The sequence below is a fragment of the Engystomops pustulosus genome, chromosome 8 (genome assembly GCF_040894005.1).
Source record: "Engystomops pustulosus chromosome 8, aEngPut4.maternal, whole genome shotgun sequence".
NCBI classification, from domain to species: Eukaryota; Metazoa; Chordata; class Amphibia; order Anura; family Leptodactylidae; genus Engystomops; species Engystomops pustulosus.
In genome coordinates this window covers 9,207,449-9,223,993 of record NC_092418.1, presented here as the reverse complement: position 1 = coordinate 9,223,993, position 16,545 = coordinate 9,207,449, and the positions used below count along the sequence as shown (strand labels likewise).

Here is a 16,545-nt window from a genome sequence, read left to right as displayed (position 1 = left end):
GCAGAGCGCCCCCGTTAGTACGTTGTCCAGCAGAGCGCCCCCGTTAGTACGTTGTCCAGCAGAGCGCCCCCGTTAGTACGTTGTCCAGCAGAGCGCCCCCGTTAGTACGTTGTCCAGCAGAGCGCCCCCGTTAGTACGTTGTCCAGCAGAGCGCCCCCGTTAGTACGTTGTCCAGCAGAGCGCCCCCGTTAGTACGTTGTCCAGCAGAGCGCCCCCGTTAGTACGTTGTCCAGCAGAGCGCCCCCGTTAGTACGTTGTCCAGCAGAGCGCCCCCGTTAGTACGTTGTCCAGCAGAGCGCCCCCGTTAGTACGTTGTCCAGCAGAGCGCCCCCGTTAGTACGTTGTCCAGCAGAGCGCCCCCGTTAGTACGTTGTCCAGCAGAGCGCCCCCGTTAGTACGTTGTCCAGCAGAGCGCCCCCGTTAGTACGTTGTCCAGCAGAGCGCCCCCGTTAGTACGTTGTCCAGCAGAGCGCCCCCGTTAGTACGTTGTCCAGCAGAGCGCCCCCGTTAGTACGTTGTCCAGCAGAGCGCCCCCGTTAGTACGTTGTCCAGCAGAGCGCCCCCGTTAGTACGTTGTCCAGCAGAGGGCCCCCGTTAGTACGTTGTCCAGCAGAGGGCCCCCGTTAGTACGTTGTCCAGCAGAGGGCCCCCGTTAGTACGTTGTCCAGCAGAGGGCCCCCGTTAGTACGTTGTCCAGCAGAGGGCCCCCGTTAGTACGTTGTCCAGCAGAGGGCCCCCGTTAGTACGTTGTCCAGCAGAGGGCCCCCGTTAGTACGTTGTCCAGCAGAGGGCCCCCGTTAGTACGTTGTCCAGCAGAGGGCCCCCGTTAGTACGTTGTCCAGCAGAGGGCCCCCGTTAGTACGTTGTCCAGCAGAGGGCCCCCGTTAGTACGTTGTCCAGCAGAGGGCCCCCGTTAGTACGTTGTCCAGCAGAGGGCCCCCGTTAGTACGTTGTCCAGCAGAGGGCCCCCGTTAGTACGTTGTCCAGCAGAGGGCCCCCGTTAGTACGTTGTCCAGCAGAGGGCCCCCGTTAGTACGTTGTCCAGCAGAGGGCCCCCGTTAGTACGTTGTCCAGCAGAGAGCCCGAAGTTCTCTTCTTCTCCTTATTTCTGTGAGCTTCACAGGCCGGTCTTTCTCCTAATGTTTCTAATCTCTACTGGCAGGGGGGGAAAGGACAAATAGCTTAGGGAAACCATGGAGTAGCCCGGGGAAGCCGAGAGGGATCTCCTAAATCTCCCGGTTATCCTATATACTGCAGCTGTGAAGTCTCTGCTTTCATTCCTCAGTTTGTCTGTGGGGAATAATCTGTACTAGGAACAACTTAAGTATGTGCGGCGTTCTTTCTCAGTCTGAACCAGGTGTAAACTCATTTGAGCTGAAGGGGTTAATACACCTGCAGAAACTCTCCATCCTATTTGATTCCCGCTTCTTCACACTACAATGGCGTCCGCTGATCTGAGGGAAGAGCTGGACTGCTCCATCTGCCTGAGCCTATACAGATACCGTATCCCTGAGCTGTGGTCACAACTTCTGCCGCTCATGTATTATGAGTGCGCTGGATGCACAGGAGGCGGCTGGAGGATATTCATGTCCTGACTGCAGAGCAAAATAACCCCAGCGTCCCATCCTGGAGAAGAACCAGAAGGTGAGGAACATCGTGGAGCATTTCTTATCTACTCAGCCTGATATGGAGGAGACCAAAGTCTTCTGTACTTACTGCACCAAGTCTCAGGTACCGGCTGTGAGGTCCTGTCTGCAGTGTGAGATCTCTCTCTGTGATGACCACCTGACAGCCCACCACAAGAAGGTGGATCATTCATTAACAGAACCCACCGGCTTCTTTAAAAAACAAAAATGTCTAATACACAAGAAGGTTCTGGAATATTACTGCCCCCAGGATGCGGTTTGTCTCTGTGTGTCCTGCTGTCTGGTGGGTGAACATCGTGGACACCAGGTGGAATTTCTAGATGAGGCGTCTGAGGAGAAGAAGAAGAAGAAGAAATTGAACCCACAAAAAGAAGAAATTCAGACAAGAGTCCAGAATCTGCTCAACAATAAGGGGAAGATCCAGGAGAAAGCCTCCGATAAAAGGAAGAACGTCAGGAAGATCTTCATGGATATTAAGGATTCAGTGGAAATGGCAGAAAAGAAAGTGTTGAGCGAGATCTCCAGGCAGGAGGAGGAGATTGTGTCCCAGATATCTGATCAGATCAAGGAGCTTGAAATACAGGAGGACGAGCTGTGCAGGAAGATGCGTGACATAGAGGAGATGTGCCACGTCACCGACCCAATAAGACTCCTACGAGAAAGTGACATTACGGGATGTGGTGATGGAGAAGAAGAGGACTTGTTCGGACGAGGAAGTGTTGAAATAACTTTGTCTGATTCAAAAACTGTTCTACCTAAATCAGAGCAAATAGAGACCTTTAGTGATAAGAACATGACAGAAGAAGCAGCTCCTATTAGTTACCAATATGAGAAAGCTGATGATCCGAATGAGGTTCTGATCTTATTAACCTTACACCGATCTATGAGGAATATTATCAACAGTCTAATACCAGAACTCGGGTTCCAGGTACCAGACATATTGCTGGATGTGGACACGGCTCATAAAGATGTGGAGGTATTAATAGATCTCAAGAAGGCATCTAATGCAGAAGAACAGAACCGGCCAGAATCACCTGGAAGGTTTGTGGATTACCCGCAGGTACTAAGCAGATGTGGCTTCTCCTCAGGAAGACATTACTGGGAGGTGGAATGGAACAAGACAGGATCATTTAGCATCGGAGTGGCCTATACCAGTATAGAGAAGACAAGATACAAGTCTGGTGCTGGATGTAATGAAAAATCTTGGTGTTTGGATGTGGAGGATGAAAATTATGAAGCTTTATACAACTCTGTCAGATCAAACCTCAATGTAAATCCTTCATGTCCGACCTTTGGAGTCTTCTTAGACTATGAGGCTGGGCGTCTGTCCTTCTATGAGCTGTGTGACCCCATCAGGCTCTTGTACACCTTCACCGCCTCCTTCACTGAGCCGCTACATCTTCTCTTCTATGTATATGATGGAGCCTCGGTCACTATAACTAGCTGAGGGCTCCACATAATGTTATCATGTCCTATAGATGCCTGACTATATAGGGGTGCATCGGCAGGGTCTCCTGATAACACATTATAGCGCCTCCCATAGGTGTGTGTGTTTCCTGTCTGTTTTTCTTTTTGTCTTCTGAGATCAGATGCAGAATAAAATCTCATGTGAAATAATGTTATGGGGCATTTATTCAAAAACTAATACGGGAATTATATTATTGAACAAATTTAATTGATTATGTGATTGATTATTTGTGAAGTGATTTTTCAATAAATTTGTGGATCAAGTCTTTTGGTACATTGACGATACAATTTTGGCGATACATCGATATTTCATTCGTATGGTCAGGAGATGTTAAGCCTGTACCAAAATTTTTGATTATTTAAAGATTAACTGTGAAGGGTTTTTTGCCACAAATCAATAGCTCTTGGGATGTAAAACAACTTTGCCTATTATCTTTGTTACCTAAGTTCAGTAGTTTCTATGCTCTCCCCCTCAGATTACCTCATTGCTGCAATAGCTGCCTCGTCTCCATGTGGTGATAAGCCCCCAGAGACCGTAGCTTGTTTACACTTTGTTTCTCAGACAATTTCATGGGAGGGTTTTAATAAAGTTTTAATGGCGTAGAAATAAAGGCAGCCAGCGACTTCTTACATTTGAAAAGTTGGTGGCTAGAGCAAGTGCGCTGCTGTGGAGAAGGGTACCCTCTGCGCTGTCCTACCCCCCGCCGGCTGCACCCCCTTTCACGCGCCGTGAGGTCACTGGCAGGTCAGAAGCTTTTGGAGACCAGAGCTGATTAGTGGAAAAGCAACTGCTAAGGGGGGATGTGTGAGACAATAAAAGTGAGGAGAATAGCAGGGGGTCTTACCTTCCAGAAAGTGCGGCCGCTCACCCCTCCCATTTATTTATCATTTTATGTGCTAAGAAATATTATGGGGGGGGAACTTGTCACTAACTCTAATTTTCCTGGCGTAGAAGTAGTGAAATAATAATAATTATTATGTCCAAACAATGAAAAACACTACGCATAGGTAGAAAGAACGCCAGCTCACCCAACCTTCCACAAGGTGTTGAAGAATGTACAACACCCAGGTGCACGGAACAAATCCATCCTCAGCTGTCAGGTAACACATAGGAAAAGTAGCGGACCGGCACTCACGGAAGAGTCCAACGAGGAAGCTTAGCATGTCGCGGATCGGGGGTACACCCTTGCTCTGCTATGTGCCGTTCCCCCGGCCCGTAATAATAATAATAATAATTCTTTATTTATATAGCGCACACAGATTACGCAGCGCTGCACAAGCATGTCAAATTGGTCCCTGTCCCCATGGGGCTCACAATCTAAACAGCCTAACAGTATGTTTTGAAGTGTGGGAGGAAACCGGAGTACCCGGAGGAAACCCACGCAAACACGGAGAGAACATACAAACTCTTTGCAGATGTTGACCTGAGTGGGATTCGAACCCAGGACTCCAGTGCTGCAAGGCAGAAGTGCTACTCACTCCGCCACCGTGCCGCCCGTACTTACCTCTCCAGGGTGTGGTCCCGTCCAGGCCGCGCGCCGACTCGTCCTGATTAAAAGGGTCCTCCTAATTGTTGTTTTCTAATCCGGCGCGCCCTTATAATCCGGCACCTCCCTTCACTCTCTGCCGGATCTTCAAGTTAGTATTCCTGAAGTGAAAGCCCTCCTGTGTTTCCTAGTGTTTCTCCGTGTTCCAGCGTTTCCAGGATTCCTCTGTGTTTCGGTACTCCAGTGTTCCTGGGTTTCCCTGTGGCATTTCTGTGTTCCTGTGGCGGTCCAGTATTCCTGTGGTGGTCCAGAGGGTCCACAGACTCTTTCTACAGAGACTCTCTGAAGGTTTGCCCAGCCGAACCATGACGGTAAGATCTGGCCATGGACTCAGCCAAGGTCTTGAGCCCTTCGAAAGCCATGGACAGTGCCAAGGATCCATAACAGCTACTGGCAGACCTTCCCAGCAGTGTCGCTCAGTAGTCTCAAAAGATTGCTGTCCAAAAGGAACTTCTAGACCGACTCTCTGCCACTCTTAGACAGATGATTGTATGCCTGCAGCAGGCTCCCGTGGCTCCTCCTCCTGTTGCTCCAGTCACCCTGCCATGTTTTCCAGCAGTAGAGTCTGGACCCGGATTTTTTATGCCTAACAAATTGATGGCAACCCCAATTTGTGCAGGAGCTTTGTTTCCCACTGCACATTGAACTAATGTCACTCCAGTTCGCCACCGAACGTTGTAAGGTGGCGTTTGTCTTATGTTTGCTCTCCGGAGATACCCTGTCCTGGGCTACTCCTCTGTGGGATCGTGGAGACCCGGTCACAGCTACCCTTACCACGTTCCTGGCAGAAATCCGGTCCGTGTTAGAGCAACCTCAAGTCCAGCTTCCACGCCTGCCCTGCTTGTCTCTCAGTGTGCCAAGAGCCGACCCAGCCAGCGCCCCAGCATGTGGCCTCCTAAGGGTCGCCCCGGCCTGCGGCCTCCCAAGAGTTGGCAGGATAGCCTCAGATTGATCCCTGCCAGGTCCAAGCACATCATCAGGGTTTGTCCTGTCTTCACTGTTCCTGCTCTCCTCCTCAGGTGTCCTGTCACTAAGAAGAATTGGAGGAGGGAGAGAAAGAAGAAGAGGGGGCTGAAGAAGAAGTGGTGCCCTAAAGGGAGGGTACTGTGACGGGTGTACCCACGTTTCATGTCGCGGATCGCGGGTACACCCGTGCTCCGCTATGTAGCGTTTCCCCCCCGGCCGCATGCCTCCTCAGACTAGGCTGCGTGCTCCCGCTGCTAGGGCACACGTGCGCCGACCCATCCTGATTTAAAGTGCAGAGAGTGAAGTGAGTTAGTATTCCTGAAGTGAAAGCCCTCTTTTGTTTCCTAGTCTTCCAGGATTCCTCTGGTGTCGGTACTTCAGTGTTCCTCAGTGTTCCTGGGTTTCTTGTGTTTCCCTGTGGTGGTCCTATGTCCGTGTGGCTTTCCTGTTTTCCTGTGGTGGTCCAGTATTCCTGTGGTGGTCCAGAGGGTCCACAGACTATTTCTACAGAGACACTCTGACAGTTCGCCCAGCCGAACCGTGACACCTTTATTCAGATAAAATGCAAATATCCAACACGATGAGACATGGGTTAACGACTACGTCACCTCCACCACATATGGGCATACAGGGGCGAGGCTGCCGCTACTTACTGCTCACTTTTTAAAAACTTTGGAACAGGTTTTTACGGTGGGAACTGGTAGTTTTGTCTGGTGGTCACGCTGGTGGTCGTATTCAGCCATACATGGAGGTTGTGGCTGCTATTATATGCCGGCTATGATAAATCCCCCCCCCCCCCATTTTTTTCTTGGATATTATTTGTTTTTTGATATTTCAGGTGTCACAGCTGCCGTTGGAAGCCTTGCCCTCTTGGAAACAATGATCATCTTGGCGCCACTTACTACGGCATTCGTGCAAGCTACTTATAGGTCGGGATCCAGTTAAAGGCAAGGTTTTGCCGGCTTTGTTGTTATAACTTCATATTGTGTCATAAAGCTGTGGCCACCCCACGGTTTTCATGACGCCGGTCCCGCCCTTTGCCACTATGGTGGGTACATAAGGACAAGGCATCCCGTGGTCTTGTCATTTTAGCAAAATGCTGCAACATAACAAACAGTGAAGTCTGATGTTTTGTAATTTAGAGGAATCGAGTTTTTCAATGTCCAGCGACATTTGTGCAGGTCTCATCTTGTTTTGTCTCTTAAAGGTGTTATTTTTTATTTTTACAGAGAAACAGAAAAAGAACAAATAAAATGTTGACAAGGCAAAACTGTAACAGGGATATTATGGACAATTCAAGTCCCAGGTCACAATGAAGTTAGACAGAGATGTAAGTGAGGGGTGGGGAGCCATTGAGTAGATCGGGGAGGTGGAGAGAGACCTCCTATATCACTCAGAGTTTATCCTGTATATTGTGGTTTTGTGGCCTCTGTATTCATTCCATTCTTCTATTTGCTTGTTGGGAATAATTTGTACTATGAACTGGTGGAGTCACTACATCTTCTTTAGAAGTATCTGCTAAATGCTTCTTCCTCTTCCTGAACCAGCAGCAAACACAATCACTTGAACTGAAGGGGTTAATTCTCCTGCAGGAACTCTCCGCCCTTATGTAAAAAAAAAGTACTTTCGATTCCCGCTTCTTCACACTACAATGGCGTCTGCTGAGCTGAGAGAAGAGCTGGATTGCTCCATCTGCCTGAGTGTCTATACAGATCCCGTATCCCTGAGATGTGGTCACAACTTCTGCCGCTCGTGTATTGTGAGTGCGCTGGATGCACAGGAGGCGGCTGGAGGATATTCCTGTCCTGACTGCAGAGCAGAATATCCCGAGCGTCCGGCCCTGGAGAAGAACAGGAAGCTGGGGAATATAGTGGAGCGTTTCTTATCTACTCAGCCTGATATGGAGGAGACCAAAGTCTTCTGTACTTACTGTATAAAGTCTCAGGTACCGGCTGTGAGGTCCTGTCTGCAGTGTGAGATCTCTCTGTGTAATGACCACCTGACAGCCCACAACAAGAGCATGGATCATATATTGAAAGAACCCACCGGCTCCTTCAAAAACAAAAAATGTTTAATCCACCAGAAAGTTGTGGAGCTTTATTGCCCCCAGGACGCGATTTGTCTCTGTGTGTTTTGCTGCCTGGTGGGTGAACATCGTGGACACCAGGTGGAACTTCTAGATGAGGCGTCTGAGAAGAAGAAGACAAAATTAAGGGAATATTTGGAGAAACTGAACCCAAAAAAGGCAGAAATTCAGAAAAAAGTCCAGAATCTGCTCAACCATAAGGGTAAGATCCAGGAGAAAGCCTCCGATAAGAGGAAGAACGTCAGTAAGATGTTTTTAGGCATTAAGGAACAACTGGAAACGGCAGAAAAGAAAGTGTTGAGCGAGATCTCCAGGCAGGAGGAGGAGATTGTGTCCCAGATATCTGATCAGGTCAAGAAGCTGGAAATACAGGAGGACGAGCTGTGCAGGAAGATGCGTGACATAGAGGAGATGTGTCACATCACTGACCCAATAAGACTCCTACAAGAAAGTGACATTACGGGGTGTGGTGATGACGATGATGAGGACACAGGAGAAGTTAATCGGAAGTTCAGTTCTGAGATTGATCTGGATGAGGTTCCAGTTTCATTGACCTTACACCGATCTATGAGGGATATTGTGACCAGTGTAACATTGGGTCTCGGGTTCCAGGTACCAGACATATTGCTGGACCTAGACACTGCTTATACATATGTGGAGGTATCAGAAGATCTGAAGATAGCAACAGGATCGGAAAAAGAACAAAAGCGGCCAGAATCACCCGGAAGGTTTCTGGATTACTACCAGGTATTGAGCAGAAGCGGCTTCTCCTCAGGAAGACATTACTGGGAGGTGAAGTGCAACCAGATAGAAAGATGTGACATCGGAGTGTCCTATCCCAGTATAGGGAGGGAAGGGGACGAGTCTGGTGCTGGGGACAACGATAAGTCTTGGTGCTTGGTTGTGGACGGTGTGGTATGTGAAGCATTACACAACTCAGCCAAATTAATCCTTAGGAAAAAAATTCGGAGTGCAACATTCGGAGTCTTCTTAGACTATGAGGCCGGGCGTCTGTCCTTCTATGAGCTGTGTGACCCCATCAGGCACTTGTACACCTTCACCACCTCCTTCACTGAGCCCCTACATGCCATCTTCTATGTGGGGAATGGAGCCTCGGTCACTATAATATAACAAGCTGGGGCTGGTGATGGCTCCACATCACGTTATGTTTTTTTATTGTCTTATAAAGTTGTAGCTTTTCTGATTGCTTTGTTGATTGGGATTCATATGCTTACACAGTAGGTTTTTCTTGAATATCGTATTTTTCGGACTATAAGGCGCACAAAGAGTCCTTTGATTCTCCCAGAAATAAATAGATATATATTATATATGAACCGTACTTACAGACAACAGCTGCCTTGCACTGTGCACAGGTCTGCCACCTGCTGGTCATTCATCCTTATAATCCGGTGCGCCTTATATATGAACCTAGACGTTTTAGCAGGCATTTATTAAAGGTGCCCCTTATAATCCGGCGCGCCTTATAGTCCAAAAAATACGGTAGTCAGATATTTTTAATAATATCAATGTATATTTTTAAAACTAAATGTACAGACAGTCCCCTACTCAAGAACGCCCAACTTACAGACAAACCCTAGTTACAAATAGACCTCTGGATGTTGGTGCGTTACTCTACTTTAGCCTAGGCTGGTGCCACACATAGCGCTTTGTCTGCGTTTGAAAACGCAAACGCAGACAAAGCCGCGCCCACTGGGCCTGGCCTCGGCCCGATCGCATTGGCGTTTCTATGGAAACGCCTGCGATCGGGAACAAGCCGCCGGTGTTTTGCATTAAATTAACGCAAATTAACCATAAAAACGCTGATGCGATCGGGCCGCGGCCCGCCCCAATAGGCATGGCTTTGTCTGCGTTTTCAAACGCAGACAAAGCGGTGCGAGTGGCACCAGCCTAACTAAAAAGGGCCCAAAAACGGCCTAAAAATGGCATGTGTGTCACCACCCTTAGGTTGCGGTCACATGTGGAGTTTTGAACCCGTTTTTGGCCCGTTTTTAAGAAGTCCGTAAAAAAACGCATGAGTTTTTTTTTATAACGCATGCATTTTTGTCTGTTTTTCTCAATTATCTTAATTAAAACTGGTCAAAAACGGGGGCATTTTCAAATAACGCATGCGTTTACTAAGGGACTGCTTAAAAACGGGCCAAAAAACGGGTTCAAAACGCCACATGTGACCGCAGCATGAGGGCGCGTTCACACGTTGCGTTTTGGCCTGCGTTTTCATTGCGTGCCTAATTACATTACTAATTACATTTGTTAACACGTTGTGTAAACACAAATGTTAACAGTAATGTAATTAGGCAAATCACCACTCCTCAGCTTTTGTAATGCGTTATAAACGCAATGAAACGCAGGACAAAACGCCACGTGTGAACGCGCCCTTAGGCTACAATAATCAGCTGTAACAGTTATCACAGGTGTCTGCAATGAAGCTTTAGTGTTAATCCTGGTTCTGATGACAACCCAACATTTTTCAAAACCAATCATCACACAGGCCAAAAACATTTTGTCTGGGGTTACAATTATTAAGTATACGATTTCGAATTACATACAAATTCAACTTAAAAACAAACCTACAGACCCTATCTTGTATGTAATCCGGGGACTGCCTGAATTTTTAAGTAAAAACTGAAACTGAGGGTGCGGTCACACGTCGCGTTTACTGCATGCGTTTAAAAACGCATTGCTACAGCTGAAGGGATATTTGCCTAATCAAACAGCTGTTAACGCTTGCGTTTACAAAACGCATGTGTTAACGCATTGTTAACACACGCATTAACATCGCGATTAACGCATGCGGAACGTGTGAACGCGCCCTAAGGGTTATCTGTGAGCCATACGTTAATGAGTTTTTTTGGGGGGGAAAATTCATTCATTTAGGCCAAAAATGACACTTTCACCATTAAATGATGAAAAGCTCTGCAAAGTTTGATTCCCGATTTCTTCCGAGTGTACAGATACCCCATATGTGATGGTAAACTGCTGTATGGGCGCACGGCCGGGCACGGAATGGAATTATCACCCTAGACCCGAGAAACAAACCACAGGTGGGAAAACACAAAACGCATACGAAATGAAACACATATGCATTTTGGCCAAAGCCTCCAGGTGTCATCACATGTGGCAATTATAATTGTATCACAGTTTGGCCGCGGTCATACGTTCCGCTAGGCACGTCCAATTCCTGGATGTCATCTAGTCAGGTCCAGTGCTATTGAAATTCCCAAAAAACGGACTGTACTGTGTCCTCCAATTTTAGAGAATGTGCAATCCGATATATCATGTGACCTATGACCTATGTTATTGCCAATTATATCATTGACATCAGATCTGCAAAAACAGATAATACAGGTAACGGTACGAGTAGTTTCATATGAAAAATAAAAATTTTCACCAAAACCATCAGCAATCTGACAGAAAGTCTCCATGATCTGTGATACGGTGACCGCGCTGTCTGATGGATTTTCTATTATGGAAGAAAAGGGCAGGAGGTCAGGCGGAGCCGTAACTGTATGCCCGCCTTGACCTGAGGGAAATTGGGCCGGGTTTAAGGTAAGGGAGGGGTTAGGGGTTGGGGTAGTGAGTTAGGAAGTGAGGTCAGGATAGGGGAGGGGAGTGTAGGATAAAAGCTGGGCCTTACCGGTGCAACTTCCTCTTGGACCCCCGGCGCTGGATCAAGATGCCCGCCCTTTTTTGTTTTTGTTTTGTTTAGTTTTACCCCCCCTTTTTTCTTGTTCTTTTATTTGAAGAAATATAGAGATATGTTGTTTTCTTGTCACGCAGCCGCGGGATAAGGCCTTTGTGGGGTGTCTCGGGGGAAAAAATTATTCGCACAAAGATGTTGCTGTGCGCTTAACACAGAGTGGCCCACCCGGAGGTGGGTACAGAGGGAATGGTTACCTGTGACATATTTGTCAGCTCTCGAGCCGGCGCGGTGCGGCGGGAGTAAGCAGGTAACGCTTAGGAATCACCCCTCTCAGGCTTTGTCATTTCAGGTTGTTAGAATTGCATTTAATTTGTACATGTTAATAAAAGTTAATATATATACTGTTTTATATGTTATTTTAAATAAACCGGCTGCTGTGGCCTTAGTTATCCATCGTCACGCAGTTGTAAGTGTCAAATCTTTCCGGGTACTTGGGGAAGGGTCTAGGATATCCAGGTAGGAGGCTTCAAAGGAGGCCTATATTTGTCCTATAGGTCAGAAATCCAGAGCCAAGAGCTGAGGTCCAGATGATCCCTGAGCTTGTGGATAAAGACTACATTTCCCATGATTCCTCAGTCTATGTCAGGTGATTACAATTCAGTGTTCAGGACATCATCAGACTGGTAAGAAAATAACTGCAGGTAAGTACTTAACTGTGTAACCCCCAGCAGCTAATAATATCATACAGTCTGCTGAGCTGTGTATCTAATCCCGTCCTGTGCGATACTGCCTGCTGAGCTGTGTATCTAATCCCGTCCTGTGCGATACTGCCTGCTGAGCTGTGTATCTAATCCCGTCCTGTGCGATACTGCCTGCTGAGCTGTGTATCTATGGTCCGCACTAGGACCCACACCTGGGAAGCTGTGAGCACTTTACCCTATAGATACCTATGTCTATACATGCATCAGAGGTCTTATAATCCGCTTCCACCATTTATCCCACCAGTAAATGTTCCGCTAGGAAGTACAATTTGTTACACAGAGAAATAACAGTTGGAAAGTAGAATGAATAGTTAGTCCCCGGGCTCTGGTCTCTTTTCCTCTCCATCCCCAAAGCCGTGGTCTCGCCTGCCTCTATAGGTGTCCTCTGTGTGGTACTGCTGCTCTGATCCTCAACCGGAATATGTTCAATTTATGGAGAATCCATGAATATTTATCCAACCAAAGCCAATGATATGCTGTTATGTACTTTGTAGTTACCGTAGTCCTTCTTCTCTCCTTCTCCAGAATGGAAAATGATGACCTCGGGGAGAAGATGGACTGCTCCATCTGCCTGAGCCTCTATACAGATCCCGTATCCCTGAGCTGTGGTCACAACTTCTGCCGCTCGTGTATTGTGAGTGCGCTGGATGCACAGGAGGCGGCTGGAGGATATTCCTGTCCTGACTGCAGAGCAGAATATCCCCAGCGTCCGGCCCTGGAGAAGAACAGGAAGCTGGGGAATATAGTGGAGCGTTTCTTATCTATTCAGCCTGATATGGAGGAGACCAAAGTCTTCTGTACTTACTGTATAAAGTCTCAGGTACCGGCTGTGAGGTCCTGTCTGCAGTGTGAGATCTCTCTGTGACGACCACCTGACAGCCCACAACAAGAAAGTGGATCATTCATTAACAGAACCCACCGGCTCCTTTAAAAAACAAAAATGTCCAATACATAAGAAGGTTCTGGAATATTACTGCCCCCAGGACGCGGTTTGTCTCTGTGTGTCCTGCTGTCTGGTGGGTGAACATCGTGGACACCAGGTGGAACTTCTAGATGACGCGTCTGAGAAGAAGAAACTGAGGAAATATCTGGAGAAACTGAACCCACAAAAAGAAGAAATTCGGACAAGAGTCCAGAATCTGCTCAATCATAAGGGAAGATCCAGGAGAAAGCCTCCGATAAGAGGAAGAACGTCAGGAAGATCTTCATGGATATTAAGGAATCAGTGGAAATGGCAGAAAAGAAAGTGTTGAGCGAGATCTCCAGGCAGGAGGAGGAGATTGTGTCCCAGATATCTGATCAGATCCAGAAGCTGGAAATACAGGAGGACGAGCTGTGCAGGAAGATGCGTGACATAGAGGAGATGTGTCGTGTCACCGACCCAATAAGACTCCTACAAGAAAGTGACATTACGGGATGTGGTGAGGGAGAAGAAGAGGACTTGTTCGGACGAGGAAGTGTTGAAATAACTTTGTCTGATTCAAAAACTGTTCTACCTAAATCAGAGCAAATAGAGACCTTTAGTGATAAGAACATGACAGAAGAAGCAGCTCCTATTAGTTACCAATATGAGAAAGCTGATGATCCGAATGAGGTTCTGATCTTATTAACCTTACACCGATCTATGAGGAATATTATCAACAGTCTAATACCAGAACTCGGGTTCCAGGTACCAGACATATTGCTGGATGTGGACACGGCTCATAAAGATGTGGAGGTATTAATAGATCTCAAGAAGGCATCTAATGCAGAAGAACAGAACCGGCCAGAATCACCTGGAAGGTTTGTGGATTACCCGCAGGTACTAAGCAGATGTGGCTTCTCCTCAGGAAGACATTACTGGGAGGTGGAATGGAACAAGACCGGATCATTTAGCATCGGAGTGGCCTATACCAGTATAGAGAAGACAAGATACAAGTCTGGTGCTGGATGTAATGAAAAATCTTGGTGTTTGGATGTGGAGGATGAAAATTATGAAGCTTTATACAACTCTGTCAGATCAAACCTCAATGTAAATCCTTCATGTCCGACCTTTGGAGTCTTCTTAGACTATGAGGCCGGGCGTCTGTCCTTCTATGAGCTGTGTGACCCCATCAGGCTCTTGTACACCTTCACCGCCTCCTTCACTGAGCCGCTACATCTTCTCTTCTATGTATATGATGGAGCCTCGGTCACTATAACTAGCTGAGGGCTCCACATAATGTTATCATGTCCTATAGATGCCTGACTATATAGCGGTGCATCGGCAGGGTCTCCTGATAACACATTATAGCGCCTCCCATAGGTGTGTGTGTTTCCTGTCTGTTTTTCTTTTTGTCTTCTGAGATCAGATGCAGAATAGATTCTCATGTGAAATAATGTTATGGGGCAATTTTTCAAAATCTAATAATCATATTATTGTACAAAATTAATTGTCATCAGATGTGATTATTTGTGAAGTGATTTTTCAATAACTTTGTGGATCAAGTCTTTTGGTACATTGACGATTCATTTTTGGCGATACATCGATGTTTCATTCGTATGGTCAGGTGATGTGAAGGCTGTACCAAAATTTGTTGATTATTTAAAGATTAACTGTGAAGGTTTTTTTTTTTTTCCACAAATTAATAGCTCTTTGGATGTAAAACAACTTTGCCTATTATCTTTGTTACCTAAGTTCAGTAGTTTCTTTGCTCTCTCCCTCAGATTACCTCATTGCTGCAATAGCTGCCTCCTCTCCATGTGCTGATAAGCCCCCAGAGACCGTAGCTTGTTTACACTTTGTTTCTCAGACAATTTCATGGGAGGGTTTTAATAAAGTTTTAATGGCGTAGAAATAAAGGCAGCCAGCGACTTCTTACATTTGAAAAGTTGGTGGCTAGAGCAAGTGTGCTGCTGTGGAGACCGGTACCCTCTGCGCTGTCCTACCCCCCGCCGGCTGGACCCCCTTTCACGCGTCGTGAGGTCACTGGCAGGTCAGAAGCTTTTGGAGACCAGAGCTGATTAGTGGAAAAGCGACTGCTAAGGGGGGAAGTGGGAGAGAATAAAAGTGAGGAGAATTGCAGGGGGTCTTACCTTCCAGAAAGTGCGTCCGCTCACCCCTCCCATTTATTTATCATTTTATGTGCTAAGAAATATTATGGGGGGGGAACTTGTCACTAACTCTAATTTTCCTGGCGTAGAAATAATAATTATGTCCAAACAATGAAAAACACTACACCTAGGTAGAAAGAACGCCAGCTCACCCAACCTTCCACGAGGTGTTGAAGAATGTACAACACCCAGGTGCACGGAACAAATCCAACCTCAGCTGTCAGGTAACACATAGGAAAAGTAGCGGACCGGCACTCACGGAAGAGTCCAACGAGGAAGCTTAGCATGAAAAAGTAAATCCTTTTGTCACCCCACGATCCATGTCACGGATCGTGGGTACAGCCGTGCTCCGCTATGTGCAGTTCTCCCGGCCCGTACTTACCTCTCCAGGCTGTGGTCCCGTCTAGGTCGCACGCCGACCCGTCCTGATTTAAAGGGTCCTCCTAATAATTGTTGGCTAATCCGGTGCACCCTTATAATCCGGCACCTCCCTTCACTCTCTACCAGATCTTCACGTTAGTATTCTTGAAGTGAAAGCTTTCCTGTGTTTCCTAGTGTTCCTCCGTGTTCCAGCGTTTCCAGGATTCCTCTCTGTGTCAGTACTCCAGTGTTCCTGGGTTTCCGTGTGGCGGTCCAGTATTCCAGTGGTGGTCCAGAGGGTCCACAGACTCTTTCTATAGAGACACTCCGACGGTTCGCCCAGCTGAACCGTGACAGTAAGATCCGGCCATGGACTCCGCCAAGGTCTTGAGCCCTGCCAAAGCCATGGACAGTTTCAAGGATCCATAACAGCTACTGGCAGACCTTCCCAGCAGTGTCACTCAGCAGTCTCAAAAGATTGCTGTCCAAAAGGAACTTCTAGACAGACTCTCTGCCAGATGATTGTATGCCTGCAGCAGGCTCCCATGGCTCCTCCTCCTGTTGCTCCAGTCACCCTGCCATGTTTTCAGTTGCAGTTGAGTATGGACCCGAATTTTTTATGCCTAACAAATTTGATGGCAACCCCAATTTGTGCAGGAGCTTTGTTTCCCACTGCTCGCTGCACATTGAACTAATGTCGCTCCAGTTCGCCACCGAATGCTCTAAGGTGGCATTCGTCTTATGTTTGCACTCTGGAGAGACCCTGGCCTTGGCTACTCCTCTGTGGGATCGTGGAGACCCGTTCACGGCTACCCTTATCACGTTCCTGGCAGAAATCCGGTCCGTGTTCGAGCAACCTCAAGTCCGGCTTCCATGCTTGCCCTGCTTGTCTCTCGGCAAGAGGTAGGGAAAAAAAGGAAAACAACAGAGGACGGCGCCTCGGGTGATATCGTCAGGTGATCGGCTAACCTTTGTAGTT

General features: G+C 47.3%; 1 protein-coding gene and 2 pseudogenes across 1 annotated transcript; all 3 read left to right on the top strand.

The window, feature by feature from the left end:
* Positions 1-1,106: 1,106 nt before the first annotated feature.
* LOC140075996 (E3 ubiquitin/ISG15 ligase TRIM25-like) lies at positions 1,107-3,291 on the top strand (annotated as a pseudogene).
* Positions 3,292-7,238: 3,947 nt separating this feature from the next.
* Positions 7,239-11,808, top strand: LOC140074596 (E3 ubiquitin/ISG15 ligase TRIM25-like). Its single transcript, XM_072119604.1, has one exon. It carries the CDS (start codon positions 7,278-7,280, stop codon positions 8,841-8,843), a length of 1,566 nt encoding a protein of 521 aa, XP_071975705.1. The 5' UTR covers positions 7,239-7,277; the 3' UTR covers positions 8,844-11,808.
* Positions 11,809-11,883: 75 nt separating this feature from the next.
* On the top strand, positions 11,884-14,497 carry LOC140075995 (E3 ubiquitin-protein ligase TRIM39-like; annotated as a pseudogene).
* The last annotated feature ends 2,048 nt before the right edge of the window (positions 14,498-16,545 follow it).

What these genes read in the sequence shown, in the direction of transcription:
- LOC140074596 (XM_072119604.1), top strand. Translation starts at nt 7,278, where the DNA reads ATGGCGTCTGCTGAGCTGAGAGAAGAGCTGGATTGCTCCATCTGCCTG.